At 37.1% G+C, this 18,644-nt stretch overlaps 2 protein-coding genes and 1 long non-coding RNA gene across 5 annotated transcripts; all 3 read left to right on the forward strand.

The window, feature by feature from the left end:
* Positions 1-605: 605 nt before the first annotated feature.
* On the forward strand, positions 606-6,054 carry LOC114298578 (squalene epoxidase 3). Its single transcript, XM_028243181.2, has 8 exons — positions 606-1,310; positions 2,756-2,867; positions 3,012-3,186; positions 3,813-3,981; positions 4,154-4,372; positions 4,494-4,769; positions 4,888-5,166; positions 5,666-6,054. The coding sequence occupies exons 1-8, from the start codon at positions 1,038-1,040 to the stop codon at positions 5,768-5,770; spliced, it is 1,608 nt and encodes a 535-aa protein (XP_028098982.2). The 5' UTR covers positions 606-1,037; the 3' UTR covers positions 5,771-6,054.
* A 1,011-nt stretch (positions 6,055-7,065) lies between these two features.
* Positions 7,066-8,227, forward strand: LOC145789834 (uncharacterized). The gene is made up of 2 exons (XR_014328249.1): positions 7,066-7,727; positions 7,858-8,227. It is a non-coding gene; the product is annotated as an uncharacterized LOC145789834 (long non-coding RNA).
* Positions 8,228-12,078: 3,851 nt separating this feature from the next.
* LOC114298582 (Pentatricopeptide repeat (PPR) superfamily protein) lies at positions 12,079-17,150 on the forward strand. 3 transcript variants are annotated; one of them, XM_028243186.2, is made up of 3 exons: positions 12,079-14,912; positions 16,169-16,467; positions 16,554-17,150. In XM_028243186.2, the coding sequence occupies exon 1, from the start codon at positions 12,662-12,664 to the stop codon at positions 14,675-14,677; it is 2,016 nt and encodes a 671-aa protein (XP_028098987.2). In that variant the 5' UTR covers positions 12,079-12,661; the 3' UTR covers positions 14,678-14,912; positions 16,169-16,467; positions 16,554-17,150. The 3 variants fall into 3 exon arrangements, with proteins under 3 accessions (XP_028098987.2, XP_028098986.2, XP_082723488.1); XM_028243185.2 differs by having other exon boundaries at positions 16,348-16,467; XM_082867362.1 differs by having other exon boundaries at positions 12,079-16,467.
* The last annotated feature ends 1,494 nt before the right edge of the window (positions 17,151-18,644 follow it).

Below are 18,644 nucleotides of genomic sequence, written 5' to 3' on the forward strand. Positions count from 1 at the left end.
CTTTCAATAGGTTCATGTGGGGATCGTTTGGTAAATTTATCAACAACAATGCTAGGTAGCTCAAATTTTTGTGGCTCAAATGGCTCAAATCTGTCAAAACGACGTCGTTTTGACAGATTTTGAGTGTAAAATGACGTCGTTTTGACAGATTTGAACCATTTGAGCCACAAAAATTTGAGCTACCAAACATTTTCCATTTATCAAAGCGTGGGTTGTTGCCAAGCACCTGACAAACTTTTGTTTTCATTTGGCTAATTTAACTTTTTTTTGTCATGTAATGGCTAAAATAGCCCACACGTCTCTTGCCAAACGGAGGCACTATTTTGTATGGCTCGTTTGGAAAGTTGACTACCATTTCACCTTTTTTTTTTTTTTTGTCATAACCATAAATCAGTTATAAAAAAAAAAAAACAAATCAACTCTCATTTCAAACAAATTTTTTTAAATCAAACTAATTTTGTTTAATAATTTTCAATTTTAGTAAAAAATAAAAAATTATTATAAATTATCACATCAATTTTCTATTACTTTCAATATTTTCTTTATGAAAAATTAAAAAATTATTAAAATTGCATATCATAAACCAACCAAATTAGCCAATTCCCATCCTCCAAGAAGCTCCTCTTGAATCACCACGAGCCAACTCATATATATACATGAAGCCAAATGTCGCAACCCCATTAACTCCTCTTGAATCACCGCCACTCGGTCCCGGGTCACCCAACCAGGGTCACCACCACCACCACCACCACCACCAATCAACGACGCCAAAGACGAAAACCCACCAGTGTTGTTGCCTATAAAATACCCTTTCTCTCCTACATTCTTTCTCGTCCTCCTCCAGAAGAACAAACAGCACCACCGCCACCGCCACCGCCACCGCGGGAGAGCAACCCACACACAACAACAAGAAGAAGACCCAACATTTGAAGCAGAGGGGTGGTGCTGGAGAGACAAAGAAAGGGTCCATTGTTGATCTCTTCTTCTTCTTCTTCTGGGTTTTTGACATTTGCCAATAACCAATTCAAAGAAGAAAGATGATGATAATGGTCGACAATTACATCGTGGGGACTTTCTTTGCATCTCTCCTAGGGTTTCTTCTTCTCTACATTTTGCGCAGCCGCAACGCCACCGTGAAGCCCGACAACAGACCCGACCACCACCACCACCATGCTTTTGATGAGATTCGAAATGATTGCGTTCGGAGCTCCATCAACGGCCAGCCCCCACCCGATGGAGGACCCGATACTGACGTCATCATAGTCGGTGCCGGGGTCGCCGGTGCTGCCCTCGCTCACACCCTCGGCAAGGTGACTTCTTCTTCCTTTTTCCTTGCTCTCTGTTTGTTTCCTTGGAAAAAAGATTGCTTCTCGGGAAAAACAAAATATATGATTTTTCTGGGTCCCGTTTGTTTTACGGAAAAAGTGTTTCCGTGGAAGAAAGAACCAGCTTTATTGAGCCTGCAACTCATTTCATTTCAGCTTACGGTAACGGAAGAAACATGTGTAGATCAACTATTTTCCATAGAAACAACTCTCCTCCATTTTGTCTGGATGGATATTTATTTACTGTGAAAAGATTAAAAAGAGAGAAAGAGAGAGAGAGAACTACTGTTCAGTGAGAGTTTTAAAAATTTATTAGAGATTCGTAAAAAAAATGATTTTAATTATCAATATTTATAAAGTTTACCATTTATTTGTAATTAATTTTTCAAAACTTTCACTCAAGTGAAATTTCCCCTAAAAAAAATGAACATGTTTCTTGGAGATAGTTTTAGATAGCAAACTGTAGAAAATTGAATAGTCACCGAGAAGCTGTTGAGTCTGTTACCATTATTATTACTACTTTTTAAAGATTTTTGGGCTGATTTGCCATTTTAATTAAAAATGAATCGAAGTTTTTGGGTTAGTAATCCTGTTTTCATTCGGGTTACTGGTTGATGGGTTAAGGATGGTGGGTAGCATATTTGTTTTTTTATTTTTTTGGGGAAATTACAACAGTGTTTGGTTTTTGAATTTTGTGGTGCGATTTGTAGAGAATAGAGAAAAATAATTTCTACTTCAATTTTCTTTTCATATGTTCTTTTCTTTTCTTTTTTCATTCTTTTTTTTTTATTAAAAAAAAATAATTAGTATGCTTTGGAGTTTTAGTTTGGAATTTTAATAATGAAAATGAATGTTAGCCTGTATGGCAGACTTATCACTAGTATGGCACACTTGGGAGATCTACAGTCGGTTTGGATTGAGCAATTTGGTTAGAAACAATAATAATAAAGAGAAACAATACGCTGGTTGGTTTATAAATTAGGTGAGAAATATTGAAAAATGGAGAGAAAAAGAACTCTTATTTTGCTAATTTCATTTCTCACAAAAAATGGTGAGATTTGGAAGAAACTGATTGTTTATGTATTTTTTCATAATACTAAGATCATCTATCAAAATACAAAAGGAAGGAAAAGAAATCGCATTCATATTCCTATCTCACGGGCTTTGCTTTTTTAAGTATACTGACTGATCTATGAGCAATAAATCTGATTTGTTTCATTATCAATTTGGTTTAATTGGGTTGAATGAGACACGTGCTTGCTTTGTTAAGGACCTGAATTTATGATGATAAAATAATTGTTTCTTTTTCTTTCTTTTTTTCCTGTTATTATGCTTTTTTTTGGGTCCTGTTTATGTATTTATTTATTTATTTTTTTTTTTTTTTTGCGAAAACCTTGGAACTCCAATCTTATTTCTGCTATTTGTTGCAGGATGGACGGCAAGTTCATGTAATCGAAAGAGATTTGACAGAGCCCGACAGAATTGTTGGTGAACTCTTACAGCCAGGAGGATACCTAAAGCTAATTGAATTGGGCCTCGAGGGTATGCAAAAACTTAGCATGCATCATATACCCTTCTATTAGTTGATAATATTTGAGTCCATTGACAGACTTTATTATGGTCTTTTTCCTTCGTGTATGGTTTGTTTTGGTTGTGAATGCTCAAACATATGAACTTGGACTGCAGATTGTGTGCAGGAAATTGATGCCCAGAGGGTGCTCGGATATGCTCTTTTCAAAGATGGGAGAAATACTAGATTGTCTTATCCCTTGGAAAAGTTTCATTCGGATGTGGCTGGGAGAAGCTTCCACAATGGGCGGTTCATACAGAGGATGAGAGAAAAAGCTGCTACCCTTCCAAAGTATACTTTCTTCCCCATCGTTGCCTATTTCGTTATTTATTTGATTGGTTATTTAATTGATTTTGAACTATGTGAGTTGCCTTATTATAAAATCAGCTAGATGAAACCCAAGAAATTTTTAGTTAGGTTTTAAATTTTGATCCTTCAATACTTTTGCCATATTGGGAGTCTGAACTTGACTTTGTTTTGAAATGGTGTATTGTGGAAATTGACATTTTTATAACGTAATCTGCTTCATAAGCACTGAAGAATTGTAATATGTACATCTTTTAGGGAGCATTGCCACCTATACTAAAAACCCATACTAGCCGACATAAATTTTTTTTCTTCTCCCTATTATTTTAAGCAAAATGACAAGCTTCATCACGTTAATATTCAAAGTACACTCACCGCACACGAAGGATTATTAAGAAAACACTTGATTTTCCTTATATTTTGTTTCATTTCTATAATACAATCATTAATGCCTTTCTTTTTTAATTGTCATTTAGAGTTTTGAATCTACTGCAAGAAATTCAAACACATTCAAGCTTTTAATGTTCATTCCTGGACAATTGTTTCATTACTTTTTTTTTTTTTTTTAAATTGATTCGACTCCCCCATTTTGGGTTTGTTTTGCTATCCAGTGTACAATTAAAGCAAGGAACTGTAACATCCTTACTTGAAGAAAATGGAACTATTAAAGGGGTTCAATACAAAACCAAGACTGGTCAAGAACTTAAAGCTTATGCTCCTCTTACAATTGTTTGCGACGGTTGCTTCTCAAATTTACGCCGTTCCCTTTGCAAGCCTCAGGTAAAATTAAATATTTACCTGTCTATTTAACTACTATTTTTACTAATGCAGCTGATCAAATCATTCTGATTTTGCTTTTTGATTTGACATATCATCTTGATTTTCTATATGCACACTTCTCACTTTATGCTATTCTGTGAGATAATCTTCTGTCATTCTTGTCTTTTTACAGGTAGATGTGCCCTCTTGCTTTGTTGGCTTGGTCTTGGAGAACGTTGATCTTCCATTTCCAAATCACGGGCACGTTATTTTAGCAGACCCCTCACCCATTTTATTCTACCCAATAAGTAGTACCGAGGTTCGTTGTTTGGTTGATGTACCTGGTCAAAAAGTCCCCTCTGTTGCTAATGGTGAATTGGCAAACTATTTGAAGACCACAGTGGGCCCCCAGGTATCGTATGCTTCTCAACCTTTTTGTTTCTCATTTCACTCTTGCAACGGGTTTTGACAAGAACACATTTTATATGCTTCCAACTATTACCTTGGATTAGTCAAAATGATGTTTGTTTCAGATTCCACCCGAGCTGTACAATTCATTCATAGCGGCTATTGATAAAGGAAATATTAGAACGATGCCCAATAGAAGTATGCCGGCTGCTCCCTACCCTACTCCTGGAGCGTTATTAATGGGTGATGCTTTCAACATGCGCCATCCGTTAACTGGTGGAGGAATGACAGTGGCTCTCTCTGATATTGTTGTCCTACGGGATCTCCTTAAGCCTCTGCATGACCTGAATGATTCAACTTCATTGTGCAAATACCTTGAATCCTTTTACACCTTGCGTAAGGTAAGCTGGATTCAAATCCTTGCCAATACTGAAGTTTTAAGGAACTATTTCATTTCATAGATGTTATTTTTTGCTCTCCGTTAAGTTTAGTTTATGATATGTCTCACTTGTTTTGCAGCCTGTGGCATCCACTATAAATACTTTGGCTGGAGCCCTATATAAGGTGTTTTGTGCATCCCCTGATCAAGCAAGGAAGGAAATGCGTGAAGCATGTTTTGATTATTTGAGCCTCGGAGGGGTGTGTTCAGCAGGACCTGTGGCTCTACTCTCTGGTCTAAACCCTCGCCCATTGAGCTTGGTACTCCATTTCTTTGCTGTGGCTATATATGGTGTTGGTCGTCTCTTACTACCATTTCCTTCACCTAAACGCGTGTGGATAGGAGCCAGATTAATTTCGGTATGTTATGCAATCTTTCAATTATAGGATTTGTTACCTTTATGACATTCCCTCTGCCCTGCATCACCATTCATATTTTGGAACCATACAAAAGATGTGTGCCAGTAAAAAAAGACTGGTTTATTAGTGCTCAATTCTGTTAGTTATTAAATAATTATTGCCTCCATTGCCATCAAACTGTTTTACAACAACAGCTATCATCAGACATTAATTAATTTTATTTTTATTTTTATTTTTTGGAGTATGAAAACCAACCCCAAGAGACTTTACTAATTAAGCTTTCTAGAACCTTCTTACACCAATATCATAAATTACCATAATTCTTGTGTCTAAATCACTCCCGACCTAGCAATATTTTTATGTTAATTTGTGCAATGTTATGGTCTCTAGTTGAATGAGCAGTAATATAAAAATTAGTAAGCTATTGGTGTTAGTTGCCGAGTATTTCATGACTTTGTGTATATCAAAATTAACTTTTATGAACAACTCAATTTTGTAGGGTGCATCTGGTATAATATTTCCGATCATAAAGGCTGAAGGAGTCAGGCAAATGTTCTTCCCCGTAACCATCCCCGCATATTACAGAGCTGCTCCAGTTGAATGAAGTATAGAAATTCAGCTTGAAAATCAAGGTTGCTTTGGCTTGAAGGCAAACTGGCTTTTACCTTTAACCCCCGCCCTAGTTCAAGTTGATGGTAATGTTGTACCTGCTTCTAATATTTTACCGAGTGGGGACGTTGGGAAATTTGTTTAATTTTTGAGACGACTAGAAACTGAGTTTAAGATGTATTGATGGAAATTTCCTTAGAAACTGTGAAAATGTTTTTTTTTCCCAACTTCGCGATAGTTCTCCCAAGTGAAATAAATCTGCAATTTTTATTTTAGTAATATTAATAATGGCCTCCATTCTGCAGTCTTGAACAAGGTCTGTATGATTGTGAGATGTCACGATTGAGACAGTATAAAAATAATTTTTTGTTACATTCAGGGTACGTGCCACATGATATAGTGTTTTGTCTTCCGTAGCGTGTTAGTAATGCCCAAGAGTTGTTCATATGATTTATCTAACCATTGTTTGCTCATATTTCAGTTATGTTTTACACTTATTGTTTTTAAAAACAGGGTTGAAATTAGACAAATCAAAAGCTTTATCTCATGGGTGCTCAGGTGGTTGTGTCTACAGATTTCCAGAGACACGCTCAATACCCACTTGATGGGTACTAGAGCGGGGTCCTGGTCTAGGCTGGGTTTGAGCATGCTGCTCAAGTGGTTCGTCAATTTTTGGAAATTTTTTTAAGAGAACTATAAAGGGGGCAACTCTATTTTGGATCAAAGACATCAAGATCTTTGTAGTTTCCTAAGTTTGGCTTGGCCTCCCTAGAAGTAAAAGGTGTACGCTACTCTCACCTATATAAAGAAAATGAAGAAAATTTGAGTAACCTTTAAGACCTCAACTTCTGACTACTTTTCCATTTGTGTTCTTTGAAAAACCCACAAACTTGTACCTTCAATTGCAGAGAGTCAAAACAAGGAGTTTCGTGGTTGTGCAATCTAAAGTCAATAAAAGGCAGATGGGAATAGAAGGCAGATGGGCCTCAGAGTCGCCTGGAGTGTGGAGATTGAATGAGGATTTCATGGTATAAGATAGTATTGCAGTGACAAGGCGCATGTGGTTTTTTCTTTTCCTTGGAAATTTACTACTTTGATGGTAGCATTTTGTTCTGATGTTGTGTGGTTAGCATATTTTATATATTAATATGTCTGAATTGGCAACTTGATTTTTGATTGGTCATAGTTTTCTTGGGGTGTGACCAATTCACCCTCGTCTAGGTACAGTTAATCTCAAGCTGTAATGTCATGATCAACCACATTGCTGATCTTCATCGCCTTACATTTGGGTTTTTTTTTTTTTTGATTGAAGATTGAAGATTGATTATGGCAATAAATTACATTCTGAGACTTTTTGTTGATCAAAGATTAGTTACGGCTTTAAAAAGCAGCCAAAAACTGTTATGTGAACGGTTTTGGTCATGGCCGATTTTGATACAGCTCGCTGTGGCTGTGCTGAAGGATTTCATGACTGTAACGCCGCTATGGAGGTTGTTCCTGAGCATATTAGTGGTATTTGGACTGCTGCTAGATAATGCCGAATTGGTCAAAAGTGCTTTGGAAGCCCAAGCATATGGCCTAGGGTGAAGCTGGTAATAAAATTTGACTGCTAAGAGATAATCTTCTACTGCTATGACATAAAGGCTTACTGTTGGAGAAGTCTTGAGTTGCTTTTATTGAGTTGGTGAGCTTGTAAAAAGCTTGGATCTATTGTTGGAAAGGGATTGAAACTCAGTCTTTTGTTCTCGGAAGTCTAAAACAACACTAATGATGGCGTGTCCAACCTCTTAACATCCTCCACTGCATCTACAAGAAAAGTGTTGGAATGAAGAAAACTCGTGAGAGCAGAGGGAGAGAAGGAAAAATTGTTTGATGATTTTAGAGTATTATCCAAAACCACTCATAGATAGGCAACACGAGTACGGTTGCTGAAGTATGGGATATTCACTCAGGTATAATACTAGCATGGCAACATGGTACTGTCTAATTGAATTAGAAGTTGATTGATACGTGGCTTATTCTCCTTACTTCTTCTAATCTTGTTACTTTACCTTGGATTCAATCTCTGGTTGATGACTGCAGGTTATTCCTGGGACATAAATAGATTGTTCAATTTCATTATGTTTATCGAAAGGTGAATTCTGTTGCTGATAGATTGGCCAAGCAAGCTGTTTTATCACTGCTCATCTTACTTGTTTTGTATTTCCTATTATGGAAAGATGGTTATAATTAGCTTTTTGGTGAAAAGCTGCTTATAAGCAACTTTTTTGTGAGAGAGGAAGTGGATTATAATCTGGAAAGCGGATTATAACCCACTTCCCAAAATAGGTTGTATTTTTAGACACACTTGAGATGGCTACCCCCACATTGTGTAATTAACATATCCTTATAAATAAATAAAATTCACCTTTTAGATTTAGGGGGGAAAAGAAATAGTTGGCCACCAACAAACTTGTCTATTAAAACCATCGGTGGCATTATGTTGGCTCGTTCGACATAGTTCTATTTTTTCTAAAATTTGGAAAAATAATTTTAGTCCATAGGGTTGAGATGGGTCAACATTTTCAACTTAAATATTAATAGGCTGGGTTTAAAATTTATACTTTCAACTCGACTTAACTCGACTATTATTCAATTAACTAATTATAATATATTAAAGAAATATTTTTTTATCTTTATTGATTTTATTAAAACTGACATTTGGGGTGATGTGTGATTGCATTTATTTTTAAAAAAAATTCAATTTATATACAAAATACTTTAATTTATAACGATATCAATATATGTAATTGAACTTAATTATGAAATGTTTTAATTTTTTTAATATATAGCCCGATGAGTAAGCTTTGGATTTAAAATTATTTTTTAAATTGAACTTGGACAGATATAAATGTCCGATATTAGAACTAAACCGAACTTAAGCTGTCACGACCCTAAACCGCCCCTACTAGTTTGGTGTCGTGATGGTCAGTAATCCAAGATTGCCGAAGGCCAACTTTCAAAATTCACACACAATCAGAGTATAGATATAGGGGGCTCACAAGTGCGGAAGCAATAATTTAAAATACAAGTGATCAATAAGAGCAGTGCATAAGTCAAATGAAATGGCATACATCTTTACATAACTTTACAACTTGAATACAAATAAGATGAAGTACAAAATACATATTACATCTTGGTAAAAGGCTTCTCAAGCCGACATGTTCAAAATACATGAAATACAAGTCAAGAAACAAAATCTTCAGAATTGCCGACATCCTCACTGCCGACATAACATGCATACAAAACACACATCTCGGCAAAGCCGACTTCTTGCTTGTTACCTACATATACATAGGGAGGGTGAGCTTGCATACTCAGTGAATGGTATAAGTAATAAAGGGGTTAAATGAATGATACCCGAGATCCTTTCAAAACAGTACATATAATACCCTTGCCCAAAACCATACATAACGTAACTTAGCTTGGCTTGAAATGAAACATCGTTCGAAACTTGGTCTTTCAAAACTTACTTACATACTTAACATACGTCAATTCAAAACATGAGGTGATGACATTCCAAACAAAACAAATCCACCCGTTCATAGACCGTCGGTGGGGGCTATCCATTCATAGACCGTCGATAGCAGATCAGACAAATCCACCCGTTCATAGACCGTCGGTGGGGGCTATCCGTTCATAGACCGTCGATAGCAGATCTCCCGAACATAATGCTACATGGGCTTAGAGTCCCCTAGCATGGAAGGACTTTCTAAGGATGTCGTCCAAAACAAAGCTAATTACTTGATACACGAACTTGTTACACAAAATAGGGGAAATCATTCATGCTTAACAAATACTTTCAAAACAAAGCAAAGCAAAGCCTTTATCAAAACGTATAACATAGCTTTATTAAAAATACCACTCACATAGTTCTTGGGACGTCGGGGTCAAGGGAAAGATCCAAGTCCTACAAACACATGGCAAACTATGCTGAACGTACATCCCAAAACAAGTCTTACATGCATGCAAATGATCTCGGAAAAACATGCTGGAAGTCAAAACACTGTTTTACATGTCAGGAAGACATGCTGGGTACCAACTAGGTCTTTACCGAGGTCCCACACCTCCTGGCCGAGGTGTGGCTACCTAGGCTTCGGCGTGCGGCTGCATGCCGAAGTGCGCACAAGGCAAACTAAAGGTGTAAGTGATCATGCAATGTAGGCTAAGGTGAGATACGATGTTTGGCCTAAGTGTGAGGTCTAAGTAAGAGTGATCTCGGCGACTACACCTCAGGAAGTGAGGTCTGGAGATCTGGGTTTCCACCCGTGAAGAACAGGAAGAACATGAACATGAAGATCACGAAGAACATAAATGCTAAAATCATAACTTCTTTACTACAAAAATCTGGGATTTCATGCTATGAGTTCGAAAACATGGACCTGGGCACCCATACTTGAAGATCATGTGAAAACAAACACAAAAACATGGATTTTGGCATGAGCTTTCGGATCAAAACATGACTTTTCTTGAAGAACACATGAATGTTATTTTCTCTTTCTAAAACTGAACTTCAAAGCAATGCATGGCTTACAAATCTTATTCAATCATGCAATGCAATAACATAAACATAAGGAACAATGTAGGTAGATCAAGAATCTAATCTTAGAACACGGATCTAACGGTTCGATCTCTAGGAATCAAGCTTAGAAATCTACCTCCTCTCAAGAACTCCTCTCCCTCTTTTAGAGTTTCTCTCTCTTCTCTTCAAAACAAGTATAGAAACAAATGATGGGTTTCTCTCTCTGCCGGCTGACTTAACACTCAGCTCGGACACATGGCAACGGCTGGTTGGTTCTCCTCAAAAAAGTGATAGATTGACAAGACTATGACAAAGTGTTTCTAACAAGCTACTCGGTATGGCACTCCGGCAAGTGATGACGTCGGCTAAGGACAAAGCTTCGGCTACTAAGGTGACAATGACCTCGGCTAGGAAGGACAACACTTGACTAAGCTGTGTCACACCTTGGCCTAGATGTGCCACACCTCGGTCTAGGTCATACCACTCCAGGACAAGATCACTTGGGTGCAAAGGTAACATCTCGGCCCAGATAATACACATCTCGGCCTTGGTGATGAACACCTCCGTCTAGATAATGACATCTCAGTCAATATGTCAGGGCGAAGGTGGAGGTCGAACAAAGGGTTCCAAGATAAATTCCAGACTGAAGATGACCTCAGCTTGGAATGATCTAGGCGTAACATAACCTAGGCTTGGCATGACCTAGGCTCAACATAACTTAGGCTTAACATAGTAGGGAAAGGACAAGGCATGCAAGCAACACTTAGACATAACACATAAACACAAAGCAAGACAAGATTCATGAATGCAAACTTAACAAGACAAAGCTATGTAAATAGACATGAACATGACTATAACATGAGTATGGGTTGTTACAGCAACTTAACATAGCAAAACATGTAAATGCATGCAAGCATGATTAGGACATGAATGTGGGTTGTTACATAAGCAGACATAAATTTTTTTTAGGGTATGGTTTCTGTCCAGTCCGGGATCGGACTGGACCGTGCTGTTGGGCCCGTGGGGGCCCACCACGAATCCCGTTTTGATAATCTGAACCGTTCAATGTGTAGAAATTGTCGAGTACTATATGCCTATAAAAAATCACGTTGATTGGATATCGATGGCTATGTGATCAAAACAGTTTTTTTTCAACCGTTAATTTGTTCACCGTCTAATTTTTTTTAATACGAAACTGATTTGATCATATAGCTATCGATATTCGATCAACGTGATTTTTTACAGACATATAGTACTCGACGAGTTCTACACATTGAACGGTTCAGATTATCAAAACGGGACCCATGGTGGACCCCTACGGGCCCAACGGTACGGTCCAGTCTGATCCCGAACTGGACAGAAGCCATACCCTTTTTTTTATTATCTAGTGTCAGCTTGACCCGACGTAGGGTAGTATCCTAATTAAAACCCAATGCAAAAATAATAGCCCCACTATCCTAACCAATTACACACAATTTGGGCGAGAATCACTCAATAATTTCTCCTTTCTTTTGCCTTTCCTTTAATGTTGTGTTTGGTTAGTAATTTGAAAAGATATTTAAAAAAGAAATATATAGATATATATATATATCTATATAACTAAATAAAATGTAAATATATTTTATTTATATTTTATTTATTTATTTTTTATCATTTTCTTTTTAAATTCCTTCTCAAATTATCTAAGCACAATGTGACTTCACAATATCGAAAACCATATGCTATCCTTAGGGATGTAAAAATGGCCTTCGGTCCGTGGGTAACCCAAAATCCACATGCGGCTTGGGATGGGCCTAGCCCAGTTAGGCCTGGGCCTGAGCCCAACCCAAGACCTTGGGCCTACACCTGGGCTATCATTTTGAAGTCTTGCCCAGCCAATGGGCCCTGCAAATCGAACCGCTCAAGATCCAGTCAAAACCCGACTTGAGACTCGGTCCACTCGGCTTGCCCAAGGCTCAGTGTCATTTTTAATAAAAAATAAATAAAATCTTAATTAAAAAAAAAAAGAAAAAAAATAAATATTCAGGCCCCGCCTAAACCCGAGCTCACTTACCCAACCTCAGGGCCCTAGCTGCTGGCCCACCCAAGACCTAAATACCCTTCGATTTGAAACTAATTTTCTGACCTGTCCTATCCCGACACAAATTTTGACTGCAGCTCGGGCGGCCCGGCATGGCCGGCCGGGCTCTATTTACACCCCGGGCTGTAGGGGCTTAAATAGTTTCAGCTTCAAAACTGATCAAATTGACATTCGCGTCGCCGAGAAGATGCACAGAAGCTATAGCTGACACAAAACTGCGCGTAGGTTTTCCCCCTATACAAAAAATGCAGCGATTTTCTTCAAAATTAGTGTCTCTGATCAAAAAATACCATCTTTCCCTTCTTTCCTCCCAGCCAAACAGCCACTTTCACCTCATCCCCAGAGAATCCTATTCTTCTGTCACACCCCATTTCTCTTCCACTGATTCCCAATCAGTTTCACCCGAAAACCCATCAAAATTCAACCCAAATCACACACTCTCCAAAACCTATTCCAACACTGAAATTCCCATCAAGTCCAAAAGAGGGTTTGGTCTCATTTGCCTCGAAAACGATCTAGACAACTCCACCACTGACCACAACGACGACGAGTTTTCCTCTGATGTCGAAAAGGTTTACAGAATTCTCAGAAAATTCCATTCTAGGGTTCCAAAATTAGAACTTGCTTTGCAACAATCAGGCGTCGTCGTGAGGTCGGGGCTAACAGAACGAGTCCTGAATCGTTGTGGCGACGCCGGAAACTTAGGGTATAGATTCTTCGTATGGGCTTCGAAGCAACCTGGTTATAGACATAGTTACGATGTGTACAAGGCTGTGATCAAGAGTCTGGCGAAAATGAGGCAATTCGGTGCTGTTTGGGCGCTAATTGAGGAGATGAGATCAGAGAATCCTCAACTCATTGCGCCTGAAGTATTTGTTGTGTTAATGAGGCGATTCGCATCCGCGAGAATGGTGAAAAAGGCGATAGAGGTATTGGATGAGATGCCCAAATATGGATGTGAACCAGATGAATATGTGTTTGGATGTTTGTTGGATGCTTTGTGCAAGAATGGTAGTGTAAAAGATGCAGCTTCCCTGTTTGATGAAATGAGAATGAGGTTTACGCTGACTATTAAGCATTTTACTTCATTGTTGTATGGTTGGTGTAGAGAGGGAAAGCTTATGGAGGCAAAATTTGTATTGGTTAAGATGAGGGAATCGGGGTTTGAACCAGACATTGTGGTGTATAATAATTTGCTTAATGGGTATGCTGTTGCAGGGAAAATGGCAGATGCGTTTGATCTTTTGCAAGAGATGACGAGGAAGGGTTGTGAGCCAAATGTGACATCATTCACGATTTTGATTCAGGCCCTTTGTTCTCAGGAAAAAATGGAGGAGGCGATGCGGGTTTTCATGGATATGCAGAGGAGTGGCTGTGAGGCAGATATTGTGACTTACACTACTTTGATTAGTGGTTTCTGTAAGTGGGGAAAGATTGATAGGGGTTATGAGATTTTGGACAGTATGATACAGAGAGGACATAGTCCAAATCCCACAACTTATTTGCATATTTTGATGGCACATGAGAAGAAGGAAGAGTTGGAGGAGTGTTTAGAACTTGTGGAGGAGATGAAGAAGATTGGTTGTATGCCTGATCTCAATAGCTACAACACAGTAATTCGAGTGGCGTGTAAGTTGGGAGAGGTTAAAGAAAGTGTTCAACTTTGGAATGATATGGAAGGAAATGGACTGAGTCCGGGGCTTGACACATTTGTGATTATGATTCATGGGTTTCTTGAGCAAGGTTGTTTGGTTGAAGCTTGTGAGTACTTCAAAGAAATGGTAGGAAGAGGTCTTCTATCTGCTCCTCAATATGGTATCTTGAAGGACCTTCTTAATACCCTACTAAGAGCAGAAAAACTCGAATTGAGTAAAGATGTTTGGAGTTGCATAGTGACTAAAGGATGTGAACTTAATGTGTATGCTTGGACAATCTGGATTCATGCACTTTTCTCAAAAGGGCACGTGAAGGAGGCTTGTTCGTACTGTTTGGACATGATGGATGCTGAATTGATGCCCCAGCCAGATACTTTTGCTAAGCTCATGAGGGGTCTGAGGAAATTGTACAATAGAGAGATCGCAGCGGAGATTACTGAGAAGGTGAGGAAGATGGCTGAAGAGAGACAAATAACCTTTAAGATGTATAAAAGACGAGGTGAGAGGGACTTGAAAGAGAAGGTTAAGGCGAAAAAAGATGGGAGGAAGAGGAGGGCTCGTCGACGCCAGTGGGGAAAGGGCCGTGGTAAAGCAAACTTGGTGTAACTTAAATCACGAAGATGCTGTGAAGTAAATCTGTTTGTCTTGCATAGTGGATGCAGATGACTGTTTCCCACTGAGTTCTTGCATATGCACTATTTATGATGGGAAAGATACTGGACTCTCTTGTTGCTTGGAAGATTTTTATTCCAATCATTGGTGACAATCTATTGCAACGAGCACTTCATCCGAACAATGCAGGAGAGCTGCTTCTTGTCTCAGTCATTTTATTTCCCATATGGTATGAATGTGTTCTATATCCACCATCATTCCTAGTCTCGAACACCTGGTTCATGGAAATATTGTTTTCAATGCTTAAATTACTGGATCTGGGCTTCAAGCTTTGAAAGTGTGTTTTTTTTTTTTTTAATTTACAAATTGCAGTTTTCTTTAGAACTGTGCAATTATTGTACACATTTTATACACATATGTGATGACTGGTCTGCTGCCATTCATGGTACTGTCTTCTGTTTGGTTAAAATTCAGTTGTTACACTCATAGACATTGTTGCCTTTGCACTTAGGGTTGGCGGCAAGTCGTAAGATGTCAAAAATTCATCATGGCATGTCGTTTAGAATTGTTGAGTTAAATGACAATTAACTGGCACTGGCCTGAGCACCTTCAGCACAATAGTGCCACACTAACTATTCATAGTTCGCCACCAAACCAAACCATACTAAGCCTTGTATCCCAATCTAGTGGGATTAGTTATATGAATCCTCTTTTGCCACCAACAAAATTGGAAGGAAAATATTATAGAACAACTATAAAACCAGTGATGTTTTATAGAACAGAGTGTTGAGCAACTGAGAAACATGTACATAAAATGAGTGTAACAAATATGAGAATGCTTTGATGGATGTATAGCAAGAAAAGATAAAATTAGAAATGAATATATTCGTGAAATGGCAGGAGTAGCACTTCTTGAAGATAAATTAAGAGAGAAAATGTTAAGATGGTTTGGTCATGTTCAACAAAGACTTATAGATGTAACAGTAAGGAAGAGTAATAGGATCATCATTTAAAGATGAATTCATTTAATTTAATTGAGTATTTAGCCCTTGATAGAACTATAGAAAAAAATAAAAAGTAAACTATTTGTAGTTGCACATGGTTTATTTGCAAGCTCGTCTAGAGCTCCAATATTCTGCCATCAGTTCAAAGATCCTTGGTTGAGCTTATGGATTTATTGTAATTGAGCATATATAGCCTTTGACTATGGCAAAAAAAGATTCATGTAACCAATTCCACCTAATTAGGACATAAGGCTTAGTTCGGTAGAATTCCTTATATGAATTGACTGTCTGCTTTTTCATTGGTTGGTGTTAAAAATTTAGAGTGTTGGCAAAAACTGGTGCCTGCATGTAAAGTTATAAACCTCTTTTTTGTGTGCATGTGTGCACCTGTACACCCATTTTGGAATGAGTATTATTGAATGAGGATTTTAGATTTTAGTTTTACTAATTAGGTCCCTTCTTGTCTATTTCTCATTGACAGAAATATTGATTCCCCTCCATTCGTGCTTCCCCAAACCTGTTGTGTGAGAAATGGTTATATGATATTCTGCTGTATCTTCCATTCACTTGAATTCTTCTTGTGATCTCATAGTGATCTTTAGAATTTGTGCATTGATAACCAAACAGCAAGCTACCAAAATTTACTCCTTTCATTTGCAGTATGTATTGGACTCTAGTGCATCCAATCCTGATGAACAACAGGAAACTATTTTGCAAGTTCTTGAGAAGATTGGAGTATCTGAGGAAAAGATTGAGAATATGATTGAAATTTGAACCAAGGTACTATTCCCTACTCTCTAAACTGTTAGACTTGATTGATCTCTAGGAGAGGTAGGTGCTGATGATTTATCTCAATGATGGTGAAGTCAATGAAGTGGTGCAGAAGACATTGATGTGGCATGTGAGCATTGTTGTGGAGAACCTGTTGATGATTGTGATGACAATAGTGAAGAAATTTTGTCGGAGCTATCATGAGATCTTGAGGAGCAATGCAATTACTCTGCTCTGATGGCTGGCTCTTATCAGGAGACGAGCAAGAGACTTTTTTCAATGAGATGAGATGGGAAACTCCAAATGACCAACAAAGTATGTTGTGTGCAAAAAGATGGAAGGCCCAACAGGAGAGAGAATGAAATTTTTTTGGAAGGCGCATAAAAACTCGTCTTCAGGTGAGCTTATCAATTTTCTAATTGCTATTTGGAATCTTCTGTGTGCGGAATCACATTGAGATTTTGAGTGTTCTTATGGTAATGTACTCATATGGGGGTTGTGACTTTGGGTAGTAGTGTCTTTGGCTCTTGAGGTATGTTCTTTACAATGGACTTGTCTTGGTTTTAGCATATGTAAACCACATAGCAAGCTCTCGATGAAGACAATTTGTAATAGAGTAATGTTATACAAACAAAAAAATTCATACATAATTTTCATATATAATAATGTGGCTCATTACCCTTGGTATGGAAGCAGTTGCTTTTTGAGCATGAACTTTTTAGTAATTTGGAAGAGGAATTGAAGGAGGTAAGTGAGGTGCTGCATTTTTTTTTGTTTTTTGTTTGAAGGGTTTGCAAGTGAACTGTACTGCAGTATTTATTGGAGCAAGAGGATCTAGATCATGTAAAATCCCATGGTCAGGTTTAGACGGACCTTATGGACCAATTCATTACTTACAGGTTCACTGAAAAGGAAAGAGATTTCAGACACGTGAAAAGTCTCTTTTTAATTTTACTCGTAATAACATTATAAGTTATGTTAATTTTACAAAATTGAACTCAATTATCATGTTTTTAAGGGTGAATTTTGAGTTTTAAATTGTGAGTTTCTAATTTTTTATTTTTTTTAATTTATAAAATTTGAAACTATTAAATTAAATCGAAAGAATTATAGAATCAAAGCAAACTAAAACAGGTTGGCAGTTTATAACAACTTGTCACCATCACAATTTACTCACAAAAATATTATTCAATACCAATATTGTGGAACCAAATTGTTAATGAGTCATTGTCCAAACAATCTCTGTCAATAAACCATTAACCAAGTGACAGTGGAAGGGAGCTAATTATGGAGTGTTGTTATGAGATTACTCATATAAATTTAACACAAGTATTGTAGGATGTTATAAAATAATGAATAATGATACTAATTGGTATATCAATTAGTATTCTAACATATGATGTAGTATAATTTTAGAAATTTTGAATATTTATAATTTGTATAATGGAAAAGGTCAATAATAATGACATAAGGTATATTGGTACATTAATTGGTATATCAATTAGTGCATGCGACACCACCATAAAATAATTGATAAGTAACAACTTTTATATACATATATAAATCATTACTACAAAATTGTATATCACCACACGGACAATCTACTTGATTTTACAACGATTATTAATATATTACATTTCTTATACAATCTGTAAACTCATTTAAAATCTAAGATCTCAAAACATTCTAAAAAGAATTTGTGAAGATAAAAACAAATTAATTTGGTAAGACTAAACATCCACCTACATCCACTGACTAAAATATTCTAAAAAGAATTTGTGAAGATAAAAACAAATTAGTTTGGTAAGACGAAAGATACCTACATCCATTGACTAACATTAGAGAATTATATATAAAAAAAAAAAAACATATATTAAAGCATATTACTCCTACGTAGGATTGCCGCCGACACCATCCACAGTTTAATTTAATTCAACTCATCATTACATATTATATTATACTACTACTGATTATGAGAGTTAATTATATCAAGACCTCTAAATTATTTGTAAATATTATTTTATTTTCTTATTTATCTTGATTTTTTTAATTATAAAAATTATATAAATACATTTTTTTTGGAGGTCGTCCGAACCAAGTGAAAGTGATACATTTTTAAAGATGAGGTTGGTCAAAATTAGACATGATAAACATATCAAACAACTCGAGCTCAACTCGTTAAAGTT

The sequence above is a fragment of the Camellia sinensis genome, chromosome 4, assembly GCF_055761805.1.
Source record: "Camellia sinensis isolate YWXY chromosome 4, ASM5576180v1, whole genome shotgun sequence".
NCBI classification, from domain to species: domain Eukaryota; kingdom Viridiplantae; phylum Streptophyta; class Magnoliopsida; order Ericales; family Theaceae; genus Camellia; species Camellia sinensis.

Bases quoted from the DNA above. Each gene is read 5' to 3' on its own strand.
- LOC114298578 (XM_028243181.2), top strand. From the start codon at position 1,038: ATGATGATAATGGTCGACAATTACATCGTGGGGACTTTCTTTGCATCT. The intron at 1,311-2,755 runs GTGACTTCTTCT...TATTTGTTGCAG, and splicing joins TCGCTCACACCCTCGGCAAG to GATGGACGGCAAGTTCATGT. The intron at 4,373-4,493 runs GTATCGTATGCT...TGTTTGTTTCAG, and splicing joins AGACCACAGTGGGCCCCCAG to ATTCCACCCGAGCTGTACAA.
- LOC114298582 (XM_082867362.1), top strand. From the start codon at position 12,662: ATGCAGCGATTTTCTTCAAAATTAGTGTCTCTGATCAAAAAATACCAT.